Source organism: Ruditapes philippinarum, unplaced genomic scaffold, assembly GCF_026571515.1.
Source record: "Ruditapes philippinarum isolate M1 unplaced genomic scaffold, ASM2657151v2 ctg2377_1_1_1_1, whole genome shotgun sequence".
Classification (NCBI taxonomy): Eukaryota; Metazoa; Mollusca; class Bivalvia; order Venerida; family Veneridae; genus Ruditapes; species Ruditapes philippinarum.
This window is the reverse complement of record NW_026860257.1, coordinates 88,194-110,248: the sequence shown is the minus strand read 5'-3', so window position 1 is coordinate 110,248 and position 22,055 is coordinate 88,194. Positions and strand designations below refer to the sequence as shown.

At 31.8% G+C, this 22,055-nt stretch overlaps 2 protein-coding genes across 3 annotated transcripts; one reads left to right on the top strand and one right to left on the bottom strand.

Moving 5' to 3' along the window:
• The first annotated feature begins 3,848 nt into the window (after positions 1 to 3,848).
• On the top strand, positions 3,849 to 6,717 carry LOC132759426 (uncharacterized). Its single transcript, XM_060751193.1, has 3 exons — positions 3,849 to 3,924; positions 5,227 to 5,452; positions 6,505 to 6,717. Exons 1-3 carry the CDS (start codon positions 3,892 to 3,894, stop codon positions 6,573 to 6,575), a joined length of 330 nt encoding a protein of 109 aa, XP_060607176.1. The 5' UTR covers positions 3,849 to 3,891; the 3' UTR covers positions 6,576 to 6,717.
• A 2,006-nt stretch (positions 6,718 to 8,723) lies between these two features.
• Positions 8,724 to 17,497, bottom strand: LOC132759420 (3 beta-hydroxysteroid dehydrogenase/Delta 5-->4-isomerase type 4-like). 2 transcript variants are annotated; one of them, XM_060751182.1, is made up of 5 exons: positions 17,231 to 17,495; positions 12,913 to 13,077; positions 11,383 to 11,580; positions 10,050 to 10,387; positions 8,724 to 9,759 (listed from the first exon to the last, which is right to left on the bottom strand). In XM_060751182.1, the coding sequence occupies exons 1-5, from the start codon at positions 17,373 to 17,375 to the stop codon at positions 9,751 to 9,753; spliced, it is 855 nt and encodes a 284-aa protein (XP_060607165.1). In that variant the 5' UTR covers positions 17,376 to 17,495; the 3' UTR covers positions 8,724 to 9,750. The 2 variants fall into 2 exon arrangements, with proteins under 2 accessions (XP_060607165.1, XP_060607164.1); XM_060751181.1 differs by having other exon boundaries at positions 8,724 to 10,387; positions 17,231 to 17,497.
• Between the last annotated feature and the right edge of the window lie 4,558 nt (positions 17,498 to 22,055).

Here is a 22,055-nt window from a genome sequence, read left to right as displayed (position 1 = left end):
TAAATATTTGGTTTAGAAATGTTGTTTAAGTCTGTACATAATGCTTAGTAGTCTCTTAAAATTCGGCTTTAGAAAGGCTATGTGCAATGTATATTATGTATAGATGTTATGAATTGTACAACAATGAGACTTAAATAAAATATTAAATAAAATGTTTCTCGAAAACTATTTAAAGCTGTTATCAAGGTAATTTACTGATGTAATAAGCATAATTTGAGATACTCTGGTTTGGTTGTAAGAACTCTCACAGAATCTCGACTCGAAAACAATAAGTTGTATTGTATAAAATATGTAACAATTTTTTAAAAGGAAAACATTCAGAACAAAGGAATCTAATTTATGTCTTCATGCCAATTTCATTTTCCTAATCTTAATTATATAACTCGTTAAGTTATCGTATTTAGCGATGCTGCTCGACATCCTGTACGATACACGTCTTTCAAAAAATCTTTATAAGTGATAGCAATTTAGTTTTTTTCAACAGGAAATTAACACAATATTTATGACATTGTTAGATATGAAATGAGCTGTAAAATAAGTCACATAATATTGATTGCAAATTTCATTAATAATCCGATATTCAGCCGTAAAAAGCATACGTTTTTCTTAGATCCCCTGTAAAAGAACATGAACCTTTTATAATCTGCCTTCTGGAATTTCTTATTTTTACTATCTGCCTTCAGTTAAATGGGTTCACACCTTTTTACTATCTGCCACCAGCTGCCCCCAATTATATTGATTCATGCTTTTTCACATTTTGCCTTCAGTTATATGGGTTCACACATTTTTCACATTCTGCCTCCAGTCATATGGGTTCACACATTTTACTATCTACCCCCAGTTATATGGATTCACTTCTTTTTTAAATTATGCCTCCAGTTCAATGGGTTCACATCTTTTTTACTATCTGCCTCAAGTTAGATAGATTCTAACATTTTTTACTATCTGCATCCAGTTATATGGGTTCACACTTTTTTTTACTATCTGCCTCCAGTTTTATGGGTTCACAATCTGCCTCTCGTTGTATGGGTTCACACCTTTTAACTATCTGCCTCCAATTATATGGGTTCAAACCTGTTTATTCTCTGCCTCCAGTTATATAGGTTAACACCTCTTTACAATATGCTCAAAAGAAATATTTTTAAAGATGAATACATGTTAGCACATTAAATACACGTTTGATGCAATGAAATGTTTATTTGGTCCATTTGAAGTCTTTTACATTGCATACATTAGCAAAGTTTCAGTTTATACTTTTGAAAAAATATATATACAGTATTTCCTAGAACAATGCATAACCGTTATGTTTGTACTAGACAGATCTTTGACATGGGATACATTTTTGAGATTTATGAACAAAAAAAGCAGAGACTTTAAAGTGAATTGGAAGGGGAAGGTATGTTATACAAGAAATGATAACGTTGACAGTAATAAGTATCAGACATAAATACAAACCACGAAAGAATTATACCGGTATAAAAATGTGTCTGGCAAGTGTGACATTCATGATCCAATATTACATACATGTTTAATCTTTATAGCAGATCATAAATCGAACAAATAGAACAAAATATTATTATTCGTCAAATAAATGTTCGAACTATATCACTTGGAACTTTATCAACATTTATTTTTATAAGTAATAAGTAATATTTTTATAAGAATATCCAATGATACATTTCTATTGTTTTTAATACTTTTTATCAACAATTGAAATACTAACGTATAATGCCCACTGTAGACTAATTTTGTTTTATGTAAAAAATACGATTGAAATCATATTAAAAGTAATTTATTTGAATAGCAGAAAAAGGAAAATTTTTGTGTATTTTAAGTTTTTTTTCAAGATCGTTTTGCTTAAGCATATATATAATATTACGAATATTATGAATTATCTGGTGTCTGTCATGTATTTTGCTTGAATGTCATCATATGTCTGAATCATTTCTATTTTCATTGTGTACTTTAGCGTATGTTTTTTAAGCAAATTAAATTAAATAAGGTATGTATCATGACTTGATTGTGCGTTTTATAATATTACTTTGCTTAATTGAATTGTTTTTTTTTTGCAAGACTTCATATCGAGCCAATTTTGTCAACGTTTTTTGAAGAACAATCGAAACGTATATATTAGCTAGTTCATTACAAAATTATTAAAGTTATTTCATTTTTTATTCTGTTGATCTACAGACAAAAAAAGCAACAACAAAAAAATTGTCAAAAATGATGCTATAATAAATGACAACAATTTTCTACTTTTATGAAGGAAAAAAGTAAGTATATATGTGACCCTAATAAATTTTGTTTCTTACATATCTATAAATAATCTATTATAAATCATTGATCTGTTTATTTGTATTTATAATGTAAAGTCTGGAGGCACCCCAGTTTCGCACAAAGATATAATTGTGACGATTGTCACTAGTAATGATCATAATATGTAAGTAACGATCAATTAATATAGTCGCAAATTATGAAATATAGAACTTAGTGAATACGGTGCAATGGCTACGATTATCACCTTTCACGTTAACCTTAGTAAAAAATCATGAAAGGATGGACATAAAGTAATACGTCATTCAAGTGAAAATGTGCTTATAACATGAATCCAGCAGATATGGGTGTTGTTGGCAAATGTGACAGTAATCGGTCGAACATCTGTCTCTAATATATTCGTTCATGATCAGTTTAACACTAAAATATGCACGTAAAAAATTATTAGCTTTTATAAAGTACTTTCAATTGTCATAATTTTGCCATGAAATAATGATCGTTTCAACTTGATCTTCTCGGTTTGAATAAAGTATGTTAGGTAGAAAAGTAATTACATGTAAATTATCTTATTTTCTGTTGTTTTGTTGATGTTTCTTTTTTCAAATGCTCGTACTATTTTTATATTAAAAGTACAAGATCGTAAACTGTACGAATAATTGAATCATACATTTACTATTAAATTGTAGAAGTTTAATGTTAACAACATTTATAACAACACAAAACTGAAGAGCATATAACTAATACATACGTTTTTAAAAAAGGTCTGCTGGTTTCCTTGCCGGTAGTCGTTTGTTGCTAGGTTTAGTGGGGGTTGTGTTCCTTGACGATCTTTTTCATATTTTATTGTTTTTGGTGTTAGTATTACGTATAACTAACAAACTTAGCCCTTTTCTCTTTACACATACCATTTTTACTAAAATAAATGTTTTTGTCAATCAAATGATAGTAACGTTATACATTGAATAAAGATAATTAATAAACTGATGCCTAAAATTCATTTTATGAATAAATAATGCGTTTGTTATTGATTATTTTACTGTAAAGATGTCTCAATTTAATTAGAAATATACTATATATACTACATAATATACTAGATAGAACTTCGGACCATATAAGCAGTAACCTGTCATAACAAATGGCTGGGTGAACATGATATAACAACATTTGCAAGCTAGCGTTGGAAGATTTTAGGTCCTCCGGAAATTATTTCAGGCAATAGCGGGCATACTAATAAAGATGATAAACGATCAAATTCTAGGCGGGTAACTTAATCACGTCAAATGTCCAAAGTATCGTGCGGGGTTTAAAATCAAAGATATAAGGGGCGAGTGATCCAAATTAAGCGTCAAAAAATAAATTGGCTTCGGAGGTCCCTATTTAAAGGAATTGAGTAAACCGGCGCAAATATAACAGACCAGACATAATTTTTTGATTATTTGATTTCCCTACTCGAGTTTCAACTGGATGCAATCTGATAACCAATAGATATTGCTTTTCTCAGGTAAGTTGTCGTTCCTCATATTAACAGTGGTGTTAAAATGATATTCGATAATATATAATGAGCGTTTCTCATGCTTAGATGGGAATTCACTGGTTCATTCCAAAGTATTCGAAGCCATGGAAACTATAAAATTCAAACTATCAATGCAGGTTTGTATTAAATTATTTAAATCGAAAACATTTTCAAATAGGATTTTAAAATGTAAAATTTAAATCTTAGATATTATATACTTTAAACTTTTTCAATAATTCAATTTGATGATGCTAAATATATGGAAGTTTTGTATGTATGCAATATGTTGATGGAATATGGAATTGGCGTGGGTTGATCTAATCATTTTTGTTGTTACAAGTAACGTAAAAATGTACGATTTACTCATATGACAAATATGCTGATATTTAATGCTTTTCTATTATAATTTAAAATCTTTTTTTCTATTACAATTTATCTACTTGACATACAAAAGTATACATAGTTTGTGGAGACAATAAACTCGCAAAGTTTTAATTTTTTTTTTTATAAAACGTCATGAATTAAGTTTATTTTATCATTTAAAATTAGCTGTGTGCTTTTAATATAGAAGATATCAAGTAATACGATAATGCTATCTTGTTTAATGGCAGAAAGAGGAAATTTACTTTGTTTATTACTGACACAGGTTCCTAAGATTGTATTGTATTTAAACATAAAGATTTAATTGCATTAAAAATAAAGATAGTATTGCCTAAACAAAATATTAAGATAGTATTCCCTTAACAAAAATGTAAAGATTGCATTGTCTTAACAAAAATATAAAGATGAGTATTGCTTTGACAAAAATTTTAAAGATTTTATTGGTGTAACAAAAAGGTAAAGATTGTATTGCTTTGACAATAATAGAAATACTTTATTGCCTAAATGAAAATATAAATATGTCATTGCCTTAATAAAAAGCCAAGACAGTATTGCCTAAACAAAACTTTAAATATTGTTTTGCCTAAACAAAGAATATAAATATTGCATGGTACATGTACATGTATTAACAAAAATGTAAATATGCTATTGCCTTTACAAACTATACAAATTGTATTGCTTGAACAAACTAAGAACAATTGCAATGAATTTCAAAAAAAAAATAGAAAGATGCTTTTGCCTTTACAAAAAACATAAAGATGCTTTTGCCTAATACATTGTAAAATATTTATCATTAATTGTATCAGCTAAAGAAAAATATAAAATAATACTTGCAATCATTAAATAAATAAATCTTTTTGAATACTGCAAAACTTGCTTTGGATAGTTCTTCAAATATTTCTTTTTCAGACATAACGAATGGTGTTGTTTCTTTTGTCATCTTATTAAATTAATTAGTAATTAAATTCGTGGCTTCGGCAACATTAACAGTACATTCATTTCATTTGAACAATGTTATCAATGCATATAACAAATATTGGTATCTATTTTTATTGCAGCATAACTTAATCCTCGTTTCCTCTATGCTTATCATTTTATGTGCAATAATTCCAAGTGTATCAACACGACCAACAGACACGGATAATGGGGATAACATTAAACTTAGAAAACGCCCTTCACTTGCTAATATCAGACATAGTATTCACGAATTGGAACAAATTGAAAGATACTACCAGCAACTTCTTATACGAGGATATCTTCAAGATAGTGATCTTCGTCGATTAGGTAAAGTCAGCAAATTATGAAAGTAAAAAAACTGTTATATCAATTAATTTCTTTGTACCTGGTTGGATTTCTTTTTTTTTTGTAGAGGATACTGAACAAAAGTTATGAATTTTTGAAAGTAATCAAAAGATAAAAAACACTACAGAAGCTATCTTATGCAGAACTTATTTCTAAACAATATGCTAAGGAAGAAAAAACCTCAATGTAACTTTAATACCGACAAAGTTATCAAGAGACTTACCCGTACCACTGGTATCTAAGCCATATATTTTTAATATTCTGGCCTTAGCTTGCATAAATTACCACAACCATTATTAACAGGTTTAATCAAACCAAGATTCCAACAGTTTCAACTTTGTTGTGTTGTGCTTTCCTAAGAGTCTCTATTTTATCTATTTTAGCATTCAAGCATTCTTGCCTAAACCTCTGTAATCTAAAATTATAGTCTGAACATGTTGACGGTAGCTTCCATTTACCACTACCTTCCGAACATGTTGACGGGAGCTTCCAGTCAACACTTCCGTCCGAACATGTTGACGGTAGCTTCAATTTAACACTACCGTCCGAACATGTTGAGAGTACCTTCCACCTAATACTACCGTCCGTCCGAACATGTTGACGGTAGCTTCCATTTACCACTACCTTCCGAACATGTTGACGGTAGCTTCCATTTAACACTACCTTCCGAACATGTTGAGAGTAGCTTCCACCTTATACTACCGTCCGAACATGTTGACGAAAGCTTCCATTTACCACTACCTTCCGAACATGTTAACGGTAGCTTCCATTTACCACTACCTTCCGAACGTGTTGACGGTAGCTTCCATTTACCACTACCTTCCGAACGTGTTGACGGTAGCTTCCATTTAACACTACTGTCCGAACATGTTGAGAGTAGCTTCCACCTAATACTACGGTCCGAACATGTTGACGGTAGCTTCCATTTACCACTTCTATTCATACAACAGGCTTATTCAAACTAACGCTTTTCTTTATAAATATGTTACTTATTATTATCACAAATAACAAGCAGTGTTTCTTTTGTTTTTCAGAACTTTTGCAAGAATTTATCGAGCTATTGAGGAATCGTTTACGTGCTCTTACTATCCAGGAACAAAGCTAACATTGATGTACTCAAATAGTGAAATCAATGAAACGTCGACAGAAAATTTAGATTATATAGTAGCCAATTATTGTGATATTTGTATCATAGTGCAATCATTTCATATGTCATCTATTTCAGTCAAGAATTTCGCAAATCTGATGTAATGGAATACGATATTATTATACTTTGTAATAAAGTTGGGTATATGCCGATTGTAATCTCCATGAATATGAATCAGACATGATGGTAAAAGCAGCATGCCTCCATAATTGTAATGGTTATGAAATATTTCAACTTTGTTTTTCATTAAATCAATTATAGACAGCATTTCCGCTAAATATCTAGAGTCGATGAGCATTCAAATAAGTGATAAACCAAAAGTTGTTTTTCTGTTTGTAGTTTGTAAACTGATCTTCTATGATGTAAGGAACGGCTTATCACTATGTTTGCAGTATGCATTATTTACTTTCCATTGCTTCGTTCATTTGTTCCATATTTATTTTTCTTATTTTTCTTTTGGTTTAATTTGTTCAGTTCATTTCATCCATATTAAAGCTTTATTTAATTTGGTTGTTGATGATGATAAATTGATTAAACTCTTTGCAATACATCCTATTGTTCATTTTCTTTCCTTAACATACTTTAAAAAAAACACAGGCGGATCTGTGCATGTAAGGGATCATGTAGAACAATCTTTGTATGTATATCTCAAAGGTAAACCGACATCGCCTTCTTACATCTGCCAACAGCAAGAAACATATTAATTTTTCTATGTGGACGAAGCAGAATATTTCAAGACGTCATCAAAATATTATTTGCAAAGCCCTCATAATTATTCAAATATTTATGTTGAAGACTTTTCAAATATTGCAAAACATGTGTCATATTTCGCACAACATAGTATTCGTCCCATTTTTCCTTTTGAAAAAAATAAACTGAAACAAGCATTATGTAAATAAATATTAATTTGGCTAGATTGGTACGATTAAATACTTACAAGTCGAAAAAAGGGGAAATAATTTTTTACCTTTTCATTTTGAAGTAAAAGCATTTTTATAAGATAATTACTCATGTAGAGATTAAGTGATTACTAGTATCTGATTATTCTTCTAGTTTTCGCTTTAACCTGATTTTAATGATTATAAGAAAATGTTTTATAGCATTACAATGTTGAAATTTTCATTTTCTTTCCATAGTTACAAGAAACATGAACTAGGCATAGTCGAGACTCGGACTCCGGATTCGCAGCGACATGTTTCATAGAAATTCCTTAATGTATACTAGGTCATAGGGTGTAAGATCAACCTTAGGACTAACTTAAGACCGTTTTATGAGCATTTTTATCTTAAGTTGTAGACTTAAGATATTAATTGCATTGATTTTTCATGAGAATAATTAAGAACTACATTGGCACGCGCTTAAATCCATGAGGTGATCATGTTCCGCTTTATTGCTTTTCAGAAATCTAATGAGTCTAAGTTTAAACATTTTCTTTGAAATGCAAATCTTTCTTGTTTTGGTTCTGAGACTGCCTTTACCCACTAGAGGCGCTAATTAGCCATATAAAAGATTATACTGTAGTGAAAACACTATTCGTGACGAGTAAAATATATTCAATTTTCATTACAAAAGATGAAGTTTATTTGTTTGTAAATATTCTTATTATGTTAAGCATCGATTCACAGCGTTAGCATTTTTATATCTATAACTAGAATGTTCTGCTCAGTTTGCCCTATCATTTGATACAGATTATATTTGAGTTTCAATTAAAAACAAGAGCGATCAGGAATCACATGTATCGCCTGATGATAACAATTTTTTTTAACTGAAAAACCCATTAAATTTGCACAACTACTTGAGGTAGCTATCAATCCTTTTAAGTTTCATTCAAATTGCTTTAATTGCATAAATATTTCCGGTTCTTAAAAAATAAATAAAAATTAAACCGTTATATAAAAGACTAAAACTCTGACAAAAACATTGCTTACGATATGCACAACTAGACTCGATTCTGAAGAGTTGGATGAAATTGCACCAGTGGTTCTTTAGGAATAGTCTGGACAAGTTTTTTGATAAATGGACAGACAGACGAGATAGAAAGGGTCCCTATATGTCGCCGCTACACTGTAACAGGCGATACAAAAACAATCAAAAGAAAGAAAACAGTAAATCAAAATACATTTATTTCAATAGATAAGTATGTGCTAGGAAATCAAATAAATTACATATGTAAATGTGTAATGTTATTTTATCACTTTAACTCGTTGCAACATACAACGAATAAAATAGTCTCAAAGCTCATGTACTTAGAGAGAGAGATCAAGACTTATAATTTCTATAATGTCAACTGATCACTTTGGTTCGTTGTAAAAGATGATGAACAAAATTTCACAAAAATTCACAATACGCTTCTACTTATCTATTTGGAGGAAAATGACAATAATAAAAATATGAATTATGTAATTAAAAAAATCTAAAAGCGGCCTCCAGCTTTCCTAAAGGTTAAATATGTTATTCAATTGTTGTTTATATCATTCTTATGATAATATGTGAGAATATCAAGATTTTCATTAATAAAATTCTGTACAATCATGATTGATTATAGGATATCGATAGGATTGTCTGATGATTAAGACAATAATTCATCATTTGTGTGAAGTAAAACTCTCCGTTTACACTTCGATCATCATAATAACATTTTAACACAGTTTTTAAGATAAGGATTCAAGGAAATTGTAAGATTGCCATACGCATAATTATTCTATCAACAAAATAGTCATTCTTCGCCAAACCAGTGCGATTTATTACAATATTTTCCATTAATAAAATGTCTTTTTTAGAGAATTAATTGAGCATAAGAAAAATTAGTCAAGACTTTCAATAACGAGATTGATCACGACCTATTAAAGATACACCTTTTTTATTTTACAATTCAATCAATTTCTTTTGTAGTTTCGACCATTTTTAGTTTTAAAACTATAATTTTAAATTTAAACTGTAAAAAAGGCCAATATATTTATTTATAAAACAAAAAAAACCCACAAAAATATGAACTCGTGTACAAATACCACAAGCAGGAATTTAGTATAAAAACAATAAAAATGAAATAAATACATATGAAAGAAATCAACTTATAAAATTTGAGTATATCTTTTGCATAATGTTCTAGCCCATCAGGTGCGTTTTACTACCGTCATTGGCACTGAAAACATATAAACGCGTAATGAGTACATGGCACATCACGTCACTTTACCCTTAACCTTTTGATGTGACATATGGGTTGAAATAATTTACCGTTCTTGTTTTGGCTTCCACATAGCTGTAAATTGGAATATAGCCCAATTTTTCAGTAGCACTTTTATATCTAAACAGAAATATTCTCTCTAAACACTGAAAAGGTGGAATTCCCACAAAGAAATTGACTCTATATACTATTGATATGACGCTAAGGATCAAATACAAAATATATAATGAGTTGACGAAAAACCATACTGGCAAGGGCATTGCAATGGGCTTCAATCCAATTTCATTCATAACATCTTCCATGAAAGAACACACGCTTGTTCTAGGAGAACCATCGGCTAGAAAGTACGCTCTCCCTATCGATTCTTTGTCGACTTTGTCTTGATAGAGGTTAATTTCTGCACAAACGAATCCCCATGCAACATTTCCAACATAAACATGTTCAGAAAGTCCTTTTCCGCAATTAATTTGCACGTAAGATCCAAAAGTTTTTGCAAGGAATCCAGTCACCGTTAAGCCTAATGACCTCCATTCTAATTCGCCATACATGACAACTGGCCGCAAAGAAAGCGTTTTCAAACGACTGCCTGTAAAACAATTTGATGATATTGAATTTGCTAAAACAAATATTTTGTCAGATGTAATTGTGGATAACACATCTAAAATATAGCTACTTTCATGTTGTGAATTCATTTCCTCAAGGGTCGTTTTTAAATACTTAATAGCAGCACATGCTTCCAGATTCTTGCTTATTTTCTTGAAAATATTGAACATGTATTTACACATTGCAAACGGCTTCTACAATCCACGTACGAGCTAAAAGATGTCAAAATATGCAAATTATATCTACCTGCGTTAAATAGGTAGTAGGAATATTATTATTAATACTAGTACTGCAGTACAGTCATTAATTGTACATAACATGGACATTATTACTTGAATCTTGAATCTTTTTACTTGTCTTAAAATCTTAGTATTAACTTGATTTACATGTGTAGATAACAGAAACAATAAATGAAATTGTAATTGCCAAAAAGCATTTGCTATATTACAAATTTGTTTATCATATTTTGTTATTAAGAAACAGTGCAACTGAATAGTTAGTATTAGATTATTGCTTCAGTCGTCATCTGAACTATCCTAAATCTCTTCTTCCTAGGTTTTATATTCATCCAAATATTTTTAAACTTGACAGATTAATGAATAGTTGTGATAAAAAGATTCTACTAAAATTATCTTTATTTTGTAAAAACATTATGTTTAAATTAAGACAATTAATACTTCTCATTCTCCGTTCCCATTTGTTAGAATGTAAAATACATGTTGTTTGAATTCAGTAGTTGAATTGTTTATTTAGCTAGCCATAATTGTATTCTTTTATTGTGATATTGGTGATTTTTGCCTGTTATTTTTCTTGTTTGTTTGTTTGTTATAACCAGTTGCATATTATATGCCTTGGTTTAATAAAAAACTGATACTGAAACTAGTTCTTTTAGCATTATAAACAAAGAAACGCCAAGTTAATTATCTATCAATCATCAACTCTATAAAACGCATTAAAAAGTTGGTGTTAACCGCTTACTGTTTGCTTCTAGCACAAGTCGTTCGGCTTCTATTTTTGTTGGACCATAAGGTTTGAAAAGCTGATCAGTTTCTATATCTGTATTTTCTTCAGTACCGTCGTAAATGTTTCTTGACCCAGTCACAACTTCTGCCGAACTACAGTATATAAGACGCTTTACTCCATTCTTTAAACATGCTGCTATAACGTTTTCCGTGCCTTGAACAATATGTTAATAACATCAAGTAATCAAGGATTTTCGTATTTCATGTTGGTATCCATTCTATTCTTAAATGGACCAAGTCCAAGTAAACTTTCAGGTACTAATAATTCAATAACATTTAGATGATCTTTGGTTAAAAGAAATGGACAAACTAAAACAAGAACACAAGGTATGTATTTGCAACAATTTGTAAAATAAGAAATAAGAGCTGTCCATAAAAAAGACGAATGCTTTGAAAAGGTTTCTAAAGTATTGCAGAAATGTATTATGAATAGAAAAATAAAATTAAAATAAATCCTTAAATGCACGACAAAGTTACAGTCCAGACACGAATGTATGTACCTTTCAACTCTGCTTGTAAAAATGTGAAACTTTCACACTGTAAGTTTGACCTTGAACTTTGACTTAGGGATGGGTCTCAGACGTGGACATCGTCATGATGTGTTTGACATTTGTTCTAATTTAAAAAAATCCATGCATGCCAATTCACAGTCCTGACACTAATGTGTACCTTGAACATTTTAATTGTGACCTTGACCTTTCAGGGAGTGACAATGTTCAAAGACGCGACACATCGTCTTGATGTGGTAGACACATGTGCCAAGTTATTTCAAATCCATTAATACATGACAAAGGTACAGTCCACACACGAATGTGATTTTTTTAACTCTTCTTGTGAGAAGGATTACCTACAAACTATCAGGGTAGGGACACATTATCTTGATTTGTTTGGACTTTTGTGTCAGGTTATTTTAAATCCCTCACAAAGTTACGGTCTGGACACGATTGTGTGTATCTTAAAACTTTTATTGTGAGAATGTGAACCTTCAAACTGTAAGCGTGCCCTTGACCTCTGAGGTAGGGACCTTATTCTCAGACGCTACAGATCATTTTGACGTGGAGAACATTTGTGCTGAATTATTTTAAAATCCCTCAATGCATGACAAACTTAGAGCCCGGACACGAATGTTGAGTAAGTGGGGACGCGCGGACAGACAGACGCACGGTGCGATTTTAATATGCCGCTCTTTGTAATTAACAATTATTAAGGAATCACCATTTTAAAAGTAATAATTGGAAATAGATTATTTAGTTTTATTTGACTTAAAAAAACGAGCATAATGTCACTTTAAGTCAAGGGACATGTCAACATACACGCTTATTTTTATCTTAGTTTAATACTTAATTTATCTTAGTTCGATTGTAAAGGCCGCTAGTAGTTCGTAGTCACACTTTTGTTTCTGTTTCCGGAACCAACCAGTACTGGGCAAGCAGTGTAAATGAACCATCTACTAGTTTTCGTTTTTTATTATCAAAATTAATTTTACCTTTAACATTTATCCTGTAGCTCTTTTCTTCGTCTGGAATAAGTGATGTATCCACTATACTTGCCACGTGCATTACACAGTCAACACCCTTACATGCTCTCATTACTAGGTCTTTGTCAGTCACGCTTCCGACATACTGCTTAACGGGTTTTCTTTCAACGTAATCTAAAAATGAAGAATGCAAATTCATTTGACATGCATTTAACTTACCAATGCCTTTTCATATGAAACAACCATTGTTCATATTTACACGGCGGAGGAACTGTTACACGAGGGATGGAGTTCTTATGATAAATTGTCAGGGGTTCTTGTGGTAACGGTAATGGAGTTCGTCGTAAAACTTTTGTATATACTTAAAACACTCGTCAAACATTTTATTTTCATCTTTAAAAAGTTAGTTTCAGGTGCTAAATCAAACTTTAATGATAAAGCTTCCCTTGCATTATGTGTCAAAAACTAACCCAAAGGCCATTTTTCGTCGCCTATTGCTTAAAGTCTGGTAGTTTTGAGTACAATTTCTACATTATTTGCAAATTCGCACGTATGGACCTGTTTATTTCTGGTCTTTATCCTTGCCATACATAGTTACCTAATTATAATGCAAAATTGCAAACATAAAGCTCCGGCTAACAAACTTATACAGCATTATACAAATGTTTGGAGTTTTTTTTTGATAACTCAAAAGATGTTATAGAGTTTTTATGATAACTTTTGTAATTGCCAGTGTATTTCTTGCGCTAAATCACGGCATATTTTAGCGTATTATTCAATAAAGTTGTAAATCATTATGAAATGTAGTACGCTCATCTTCATTAGTGAAGTACATTTTAGTTTCAAGTCTACATTCATGTGCTAAATACTTTTTATAAAAGAGTTGATAATTGTACAACACAGCTTGACAAGAAAGATATTACAAAATCTAAGAAAGGGAAAGGAAAACAGATAATGGTTCTGACAGATTATATTGAAAATCTCAATAGAAAGTTCTGTTCTGAAAACCCTGACTCTAAGATTTCTTTCTCGTCATTAGGAAAAATGAATCCCAAGCATGTTTTAACAGCTTCCTATTTTGATTTGCGCTCATCCGTGCTTTACCCTTGTGTCATCTCCTGTTTTTGTTTGTGATGGGCTCCTTACTGATGGTGCTGGGTTGTATTGGGGGATGCGTTCATTGAAATAAAGTTAATAAGAATCCCTAATGAAAGTCCAAAACAACAAACGTAAAATATGATAAACAAGATCAACAAGGAAAGGCTGCGTTCAATAAACGCAACCCCCACACCACCCAGCAACAAGAACCAGTGGCAAGGAGCCCAGACGGACCCCAAACAAAAATGGGACAGGGCACAAGGTACAGCACGGACAGGCTAGTCACTAAAATGATAAATAATTTGTAACTGAGAAAGGTTCATGTCTATGTTTACCTAAATATCGTATCTAATGACATACATTATCAAGCTGAACTGACGTACAATGTGTAATTAATAAAGTTTGTACTCGTATACTGATAACATACGAACTGTCCGTCATTTGATTTTGATATATCACTAATTGTGACCATATTATTATGATAGTATATCAGATTTTAATCTGATTGACCTTGAATTGGTTACTTTGATATGGTATTTCATCTAAGCAGGTTTTAAAACTTGACGTTAAAAGCCCATTATGTTTTAGGAATGCTATCATTTTTATTTCTCAAAACCTTTATATTTTGTATCTTGTTACAGTTTCCTATGTGGAAAAATAGATAAATACAGAATCCCTAAAGAAAGCCCAACACGACAAAATTGAAAATGTTGCAGGCTCAGTTTGATTGAGCCTGTTCATGGACGGTACTGGAAAGTGCAAGTTACCGTCCACGCCCCCTAGCACCGGCTTAAGCAGAATTCAACATTTAAACATGAAATAGTAAAATTTTGAATTTAGAAACATCCGCAGATATATTCATTCAGCGGTTATCATGGAACCTTCAATGTGACACTTCCGTGCCATTCCATGAAAAGCGGCGTATGGTCCCCATGTAATAAAATGCGTGTGCCCTAAACGAGAAAACAATGGGCGGAACTAATTAAAATGGTATTTTGAAAGGGGATCAGAGGTTATGAAGCCTGCATATCACAGATAAGACGTCAAAAGACAAATTTAAAAAGCAGGCAACATATCCTAAGGGTGATTCAACATTATTCAAGTAGGAATATTGGAACCACCCAACTAGAAAATGCCGAAAAGTTGAAACTAAAAATACCACAAGCACAACAATAATGTCGTGCTGAACGATCTTCAAGGATCGAAAATATAACAACATTGATTAAATGTACGGGGAGACTTTTTACAGCCGCCACACGGCACAAATAACACGGATGTGACCATAAAATAGATAAATACAGAATCCCTAAAGAAAGCCCAACACGACAAAATTGAAAATGTTGCAGGCTCGGTTTGATTGAGCCTGTTCATGGACGGTACTGGAAAGTGCAAGTTACCGTCCACTTGTGGAAGTCAAAATACCACTTTTGTACATTCTGTTACCTTTATGGGACATTACCGGGCATTCAATGCTACTTTTTTCACTTCTTAAACATCTAATATGATCTAAATACATTAATCAAACATTATTAAACACATTTAAGAATTAAAAAATATGGAGTTCTGCCGTATAACGTGCCTTTAAGCATTTAGTCTGAATGAGACCATAAGGTTTTTTCCACACCCATCACATTTACCTTTGACACTAACATCATGGTATGTCCATCAAAAATTCAAGTTTGTTTCCAGATTTTTTTACTTCAACTTTCCGCCCTTTGCCAACCATATTTGAAGAAAAAATAATTATCATTTTCGATAATGAAAATCACATACTGATATAATACTTGAACAATATTTAGACTTCCATAATTTAATTTGCTTATACAGTTTCTAAACTCTTCGAAAAAAAGTTTACTTTATTTAATGTGTTTATTCCACATTAAAATCAAATATGTACTTTACACGACTTTCCAACAGATGTGACAGAAATAGCGTTCATTGAACGCCGCCCTTCCTTGTTGGCCTTGTTTATCATGTCTTAAGTTATAATGATGTCTATGTGTATATTGCAAAGTGCTCAGCGAATTCTCAAATAAGACTGTTAAGATTATCAAAAGCAGGCATGCAAGTCAACGTTAAACGTGCACATAAATGCGGTGATACGGGGCGTGGACGTTAGCTTGCATTTACTAATACCGTCTATGGACAGTCTTACTCAAACCGAGCGCGCAACTTTTAAGTTTGCCGTTAAGGACTTTCAAAAGGGACCTCCCCTTTTTTCTATTTTTTATAGAAACGACCTTTGTTTGTATAATAAATGAGTGCTTTAGATGAGAATCGGGCATTAAGAGCAAATATGCATGAATTATTAATCAACGACGGAAATAGCACAATGTGTTCACTTTTTTTGTTTTGCTGTCTTGGATAAGAAGGGAACATAAAAAGAGAAAAAGATACATCCAAGTACTTTATCTAAATGTGACATCATACATGATATACATGTACATGTATATCTGCACGTAAACTACATTAAAGCAAAATGCCTCCAGATTCATGCTAAATATCATGAAAATTTTGAATAACTATTTAAAAGTAAAATTTTGTGAAATGAACGAAAGACGTAATTTACACTTTGCAAATAGCACTTACAATCCACGTTTATTACTAAAAAAGAGGTCAAAATATACATAAATATCTTTTACTACGTAAGTAACGCTGTAGAATTGTAGCGATTGATATTGCAAAATCAGTCATTAATCGCACATAGCATGTAAATGTAAAAAATTAATTAAATATTGAATATTTTTACTTTTCTTAAGATCTTAATACATTTTCTAAAGATTGAATATCTTAAAATATTTTGGCTAATCTGGAGGTGTGCAGCTTTAAGGTAGAAGAAAGAAAGCTATATGTTGTTTTGTTTGGTTTTACGGCCCACAAACACAATGTATATGGCGCCAAACAGGAAAAATGATTTTGACTAACCTCAGGTGTAACAAACTTAAAGCAACACCAGCGGTCAAAATTACCTCACCTGCAAAAGCTAAGAAATACATACTGAAGATTATAGTAATTCCAACCTATTTAGTCGCCTCTTAAGATCACACAGGGATAAACAGTGGCTGCAACTCTGATGTCTCAAAAAGGCAACCACTCAGGAATAAACGTACTGTATAGTAAACTGTAATTTAAAACTTTTCTTTGTCTAATCAATGTATTTTACTAAATTTTAACAAATGGGTTAAAACTGAAATAAAAATGTATACTTAAATTATATGTTAACACTTACCAAGTTTATTTTCATATGGAATGACATCAAGAACTCTTATTTCAGTCACGTGATCTGCACGGTCTTGAAGTAGTCCCACGATATGTTGTCCTAAAAATCCAGACCCCCCTGTTACCAGGACAACACAGCCTGTAGAGGAATCCATTCGTCGTTAGTGCACTAGTTTAATATATAAAAGTAAACAGAAGCTGTATCGGTGTCCGGATTAGTATTGAATGTCAACAGTAACATTTGAACGTTGCACGGTTATTTGTGAAAACCGGTATATAATTAATCAAGTGCACGTGGTATGTCCAATAATATACAACATTGTACAGACAGAGATAACGTATACGCTGATAACAGAAGTCGAACAATTATTGATCAGACTATTTATTGTGACTGTTTACAGACAAAATCAATTTCAATTTACCTACAACGCAGTCGACAAAACACACACTAAAGGAAATGTCTTTAAAAAAACGTTCATGTATATATCATACTAATAGTCGATAATTAAATGTAGCGTGAATTAATTTCTTCCTCGGCTAGCTAGCTTAAAGTAAATAATTGATGAATATTTCATATCTTACACAAAATAAGCGCTAATCAGCGTTTCATTATCCAATTTCTGTCATATCAATTTGATGGTGATTTCAGTAGTTTACCCTCCAGACCAAGCGGTAAACCACTTTGGAATCATCAGAAGACAGGTCAGTCACCGCATCGTTCCTGGGCAAACTGTCAAGTAGTTTACCAGTACTAGATGCCTTCAATTCTTCAAGGACCTGATATGCATGCCAGATCATCTGCATCGTACAAAAAACTTTAAGAGTTAAAAAGTTTGGTTGCATATTTAGTAAACGTTTCAAAACGAAAAAAATATTGCAGGCCGCAATCTTCACACATCTCTATTTTGCTATATTTCACCCTAGTGTATGTCATGAAAATACATGTAAATATCGCGTGCGAACCTAATGATAACGATTTCTTGTGGTCTGCACTTTATCTAAAGGGATTAATAAACATAATTTTTATTTCTTTTCTCTGAATTTTTAATCAAATATCATATTAATTTTCTTGAAATGACTACACTAAGCAATCCCAGGAACAGAAACAAATTCTCCTTATAAAGTAAAAACAGGTTGTTCTAGTGGGCCACGTTAAAACATTTAGTTTTCGCGCTTAATATATCGCAGTGTATTACGGGGCTTCAAGTGAACGACTTAAACATGTATCAAACTAAACCCATACGCCATGGTTGTTATTTTAACTTCGGAGGCTTGTTCTAATCAAATGATGTGTGTTTGAATATAACTCGGTGAATACGTCTATATTTTAATTTCGTTTAAGATAAGTTCATATAATTACGTTCAAAACCGTATTATATGTCTTTATAGACAAATATGCTGAAAATTGATTTTGTTTCTTTTATAACGTGACATGAGTGATAAGATCAATTTAATGTTGTTTCTTTGTCATGCATTTGCCTGTGTATCCTTAACATTCATCTGTTCACAATGACTGTCCTATTGTTATGTACAAGACATTTGTATTTTTTCTAAAATAATCATGTCCTTTTTTAATAAAAATATATTCTTAGTCAGACTTTATTAACAGATAATCACTTTACACAGGTACTTTTTCAGAAAACAACATCATCAACAAAACAAATAAATAAATAAAAACACACGAATTTCTACAATTTCTAGTGTCCTTTATTTACACGAAAAGTTAAACTCCAAACTCTATTAATCATTATGAATACGTATTGTTGTTACCTACCCTATGTCCATTCCTCGAGCAATTTGCTCAGTTTCCGTGTTTTTGTATATCTTTAGATTGTGATCAACTGACAAGATGCTGTGTTGCTTCAGATCAGAAACTTGTATGAAATTTGCAGCACACGAGAAGTGTCCAATTCACCGAAGGCTCCCGATCTGATAATCACTGGATTACCTTATACTTGATCAAAAGCAATGAGATTGTTTTCAATTAATTTAATAGCAAAGCTCAATATTCAGATTCACATAGGGTTCTCTCGATTTTTTCACTCTCTCTATAAATTGTTATAAATACAGAGTGATAAAGGAAACAAGTCGAACTCTTAAACCTTAACTTACTGGAGCCGAAAGTGTTTAACATATACCACTAGTAAAAAACCAGGTCAGACCGCACATCAGACATATACCACCAGTAAAAATCCCAGGCCAGACTGCACATCTAACAACAGTCAGACCACGCTCTATATAAACTTTTAGTAGCTTTTGGTTTTCTTTGTATTTTGATATTGAAATCCCTAGAACTCTAAAAGACTACTCCAGATTCAAACAGGTACAAATGCATTACAAAAACTCAGTCAGTAAGTTAATGTTAAACATGACCGCCTTATTACTGCGACAGTCGGTAAACAATGATATAGATAACGTTGAATAGTCAACATAAATGATAGCGCAATCTATAATATGTAGACAAAAACATGTCGTTACATTTGTGCAAAGATATGTAGTTATGCAAATCTAATTATGATATTTCGTGTGAGATAAAGGGTACAAAAAGGTGAAGAATGTAAATGTATTACCAAAATAATTTTGAATTAAATTCTAGAATGGTAATATAAATATCTCTAAACCAGGAACATACTCAAAATAAATGTACCTTACTGTTTATTTGATTATTTGATTTATGCATGACGCTAAATTTACCTAAACTCAATATTACTTATACATTGTTTAATGTAAGAATTATCAGAACAGAACAAAATCCAAGAAAAACTATAAATTTAAAATGTCAATATTTAAAAACTGGCAAACATAAATGAGCTTTTGTCTAAGCTCACCAAAAATCAATGACATGAACCAAAACATGTATACAATATCAATAATTATTACTAGTCAACAAATCTTAAAACCAACGAAGAAGGTAGCAAAATCGATAAATCAATGAAAAAGGTAGTAAAATCGTAAAATCAATGAAGAAGGTAGCAAAATAAAAAATCAAATGGAATCTCAAAAAGGCAAAAATAACGACAAGAACACCATATCCACTAGTCTGCTACTTTGAAAGAAAGGAAGATAATTTCTTCAAAGAAGGTGTGAAGCCTGCAATAGCACTAAAATAAACTTAAAGATGTATGCCAACCACATCAATTTGTTTTAAACCTTATAATTCACCAAAAAGTAAAATAGCCGAACAAGCATGACATTCTCTAAACCTATTTTTAATCATATTAAATAAACATCCTTCGTATTCAAACACGAACCCAAACGAGATTGAGTATACCCAACAAAATTTGTATCTGTTTAAAGTAACCAAATTCTTTTCTAACCAGGATGAAACTAAAGATTTGATTTATGTTGATGTCTGTTAGTTTTTCAATCTTAATGGTCATAGAAGGGATATTGCATAAAACACCTCGAACACCATAGTGTCAAAAGGAAGACAAGCTTTATCTAAAGCCTTTTCAATACCAGATAGAAAAAAGCTCTCTTAATAAAAAAAAGCAAAATGAGCTAAATCCATTTTCTCAACACCATCTAAGTTATCACACACACACACACACACACGCACGCACGCACACACGCACGCACCAACACACACACCAACACACACACACCAACGCACGCACACCAACGCACGCACGCACACAGACGCACGCACGCACCACGAACGCACGCATGCACGACAAATTTGAACATCATAAAATCAAAAGCATTTGTCCCTCTGACATATGAGTTGATGAACTTAACTCCAGTGCATAAGACTAAAGAAAACATATTTTTTCCAAGTGAAACCAACTACATAAATAACTGGATGGACAAATAATTATATATCTATAAGCACGATGCAGATCTAACTTTAAACATTAACAACAGTCTTTGGCTTTGGCCTTAATAAGAGACTTAAAGTCATCTATTGGAGGATATACCGGTTCAACATATGAACTAAGATATTCATCCTTCGAAACAAAATCATTAACTCCTGATCAATCCTTGAGAAAATTCAAATCCAGAATAATACACCTCTCCTTAGGATTAGACTTCATCGGAAAAAAGTAGCATACCACTAACAAACGGACACGAGCTAAAAGGCTCAATAGTTGAAGGTTGTAGGATTCCTATTAATGATAGGATAGATACGTTGTTTATAAGAGAATAACATGTAAACATTGTGACCTTGTAACAATAATATATTGTTGTGTAATTTGTTAAGACTGGGATTTTCAATTGATGTTTCTTTAGAAGATCAAGGAATTTTATTTAATAAAGCACCCTATAAGAGGAATTTAGCTGGTGTTTTCGCTTTTCCGGAACATATATTGACCAATTTACAAAAAAATGCTTCTTAATGAGTACAAACACAGTTTATAACGGAGTCTTCGACAACAGTGTATTCATCAACTTTGGGATAAGTAATTACTTTTGGATTTCTACAAATACTTAGCAAGAGAATATCGACCAAACCGATTAAAGAAAAAGATTATTTTGTGCATTATCAAAAGATGACTTTTCCCAACTACCATTAAACTGGCATGAGGACAAGCAGAATTCCTGGACTGATAATTTCTTCATATTTGTTTGTCAATATGTAGCAAAAATATGTTTTGCAAACCGGATTTTACTCCCCTTCATTGCAATTTATGAGCTGATGTTTGTGGACATTTGTTCCATGGTATTTGTTTCAAAACCAACCTTTGTAATCTTCACCTCCAACAGCACTTGTGTTTTGCCGGGGAAGATCAAAAGATGGTTTGGGACGCAGCTGCTCAAAATCTACATTTCTAAAAAGATTAGCTTTGTGTCTAGCAAGCAGTGAAAATTCCACATAATGAAAATCATCACCCTAT

What these genes read in the sequence shown, in the direction of transcription:
- LOC132759426 (XM_060751193.1), top strand. Translation starts at nt 3,892, where the DNA reads ATGGAAACTATAAAATTCAAACTATCAATGCAG. An exon ending in AATTCAAACTATCAATGCAG is followed by an intron (nt 3,925 to 5,226) that starts GTTTGTATTAAA and finishes TTTTTATTGCAG; the next exon opens with CATAACTTAATCCTCGTTTC. An exon ending in TAGTGATCTTCGTCGATTAG is followed by an intron (nt 5,453 to 6,504) that starts GTAAAGTCAGCA and finishes TTTGTTTTTCAG; the next exon opens with AACTTTTGCAAGAATTTATC.
- LOC132759420 (XM_060751181.1), bottom strand. Translation starts at nt 17,375, where the DNA reads ATGGATTCCTCTACAGGCTGTGTTGTCCTGGTAACAGGGGGGTCTGGA. An exon ending in TCCATATGAAAATAAACTTG is followed by an intron (nt 13,078 to 17,230) that starts GTAAGTGTTAAC and finishes CTTCATTTTTAG; the next exon opens with ATTACGTTGAAAGAAAACCC. An exon ending in CTACAGGATAAATGTTAAAG is followed by an intron (nt 11,581 to 12,912) that starts GTAAAATTAATT and finishes ATATTGTTCAAG; the next exon opens with GCACGGAAAACGTTATAGCA.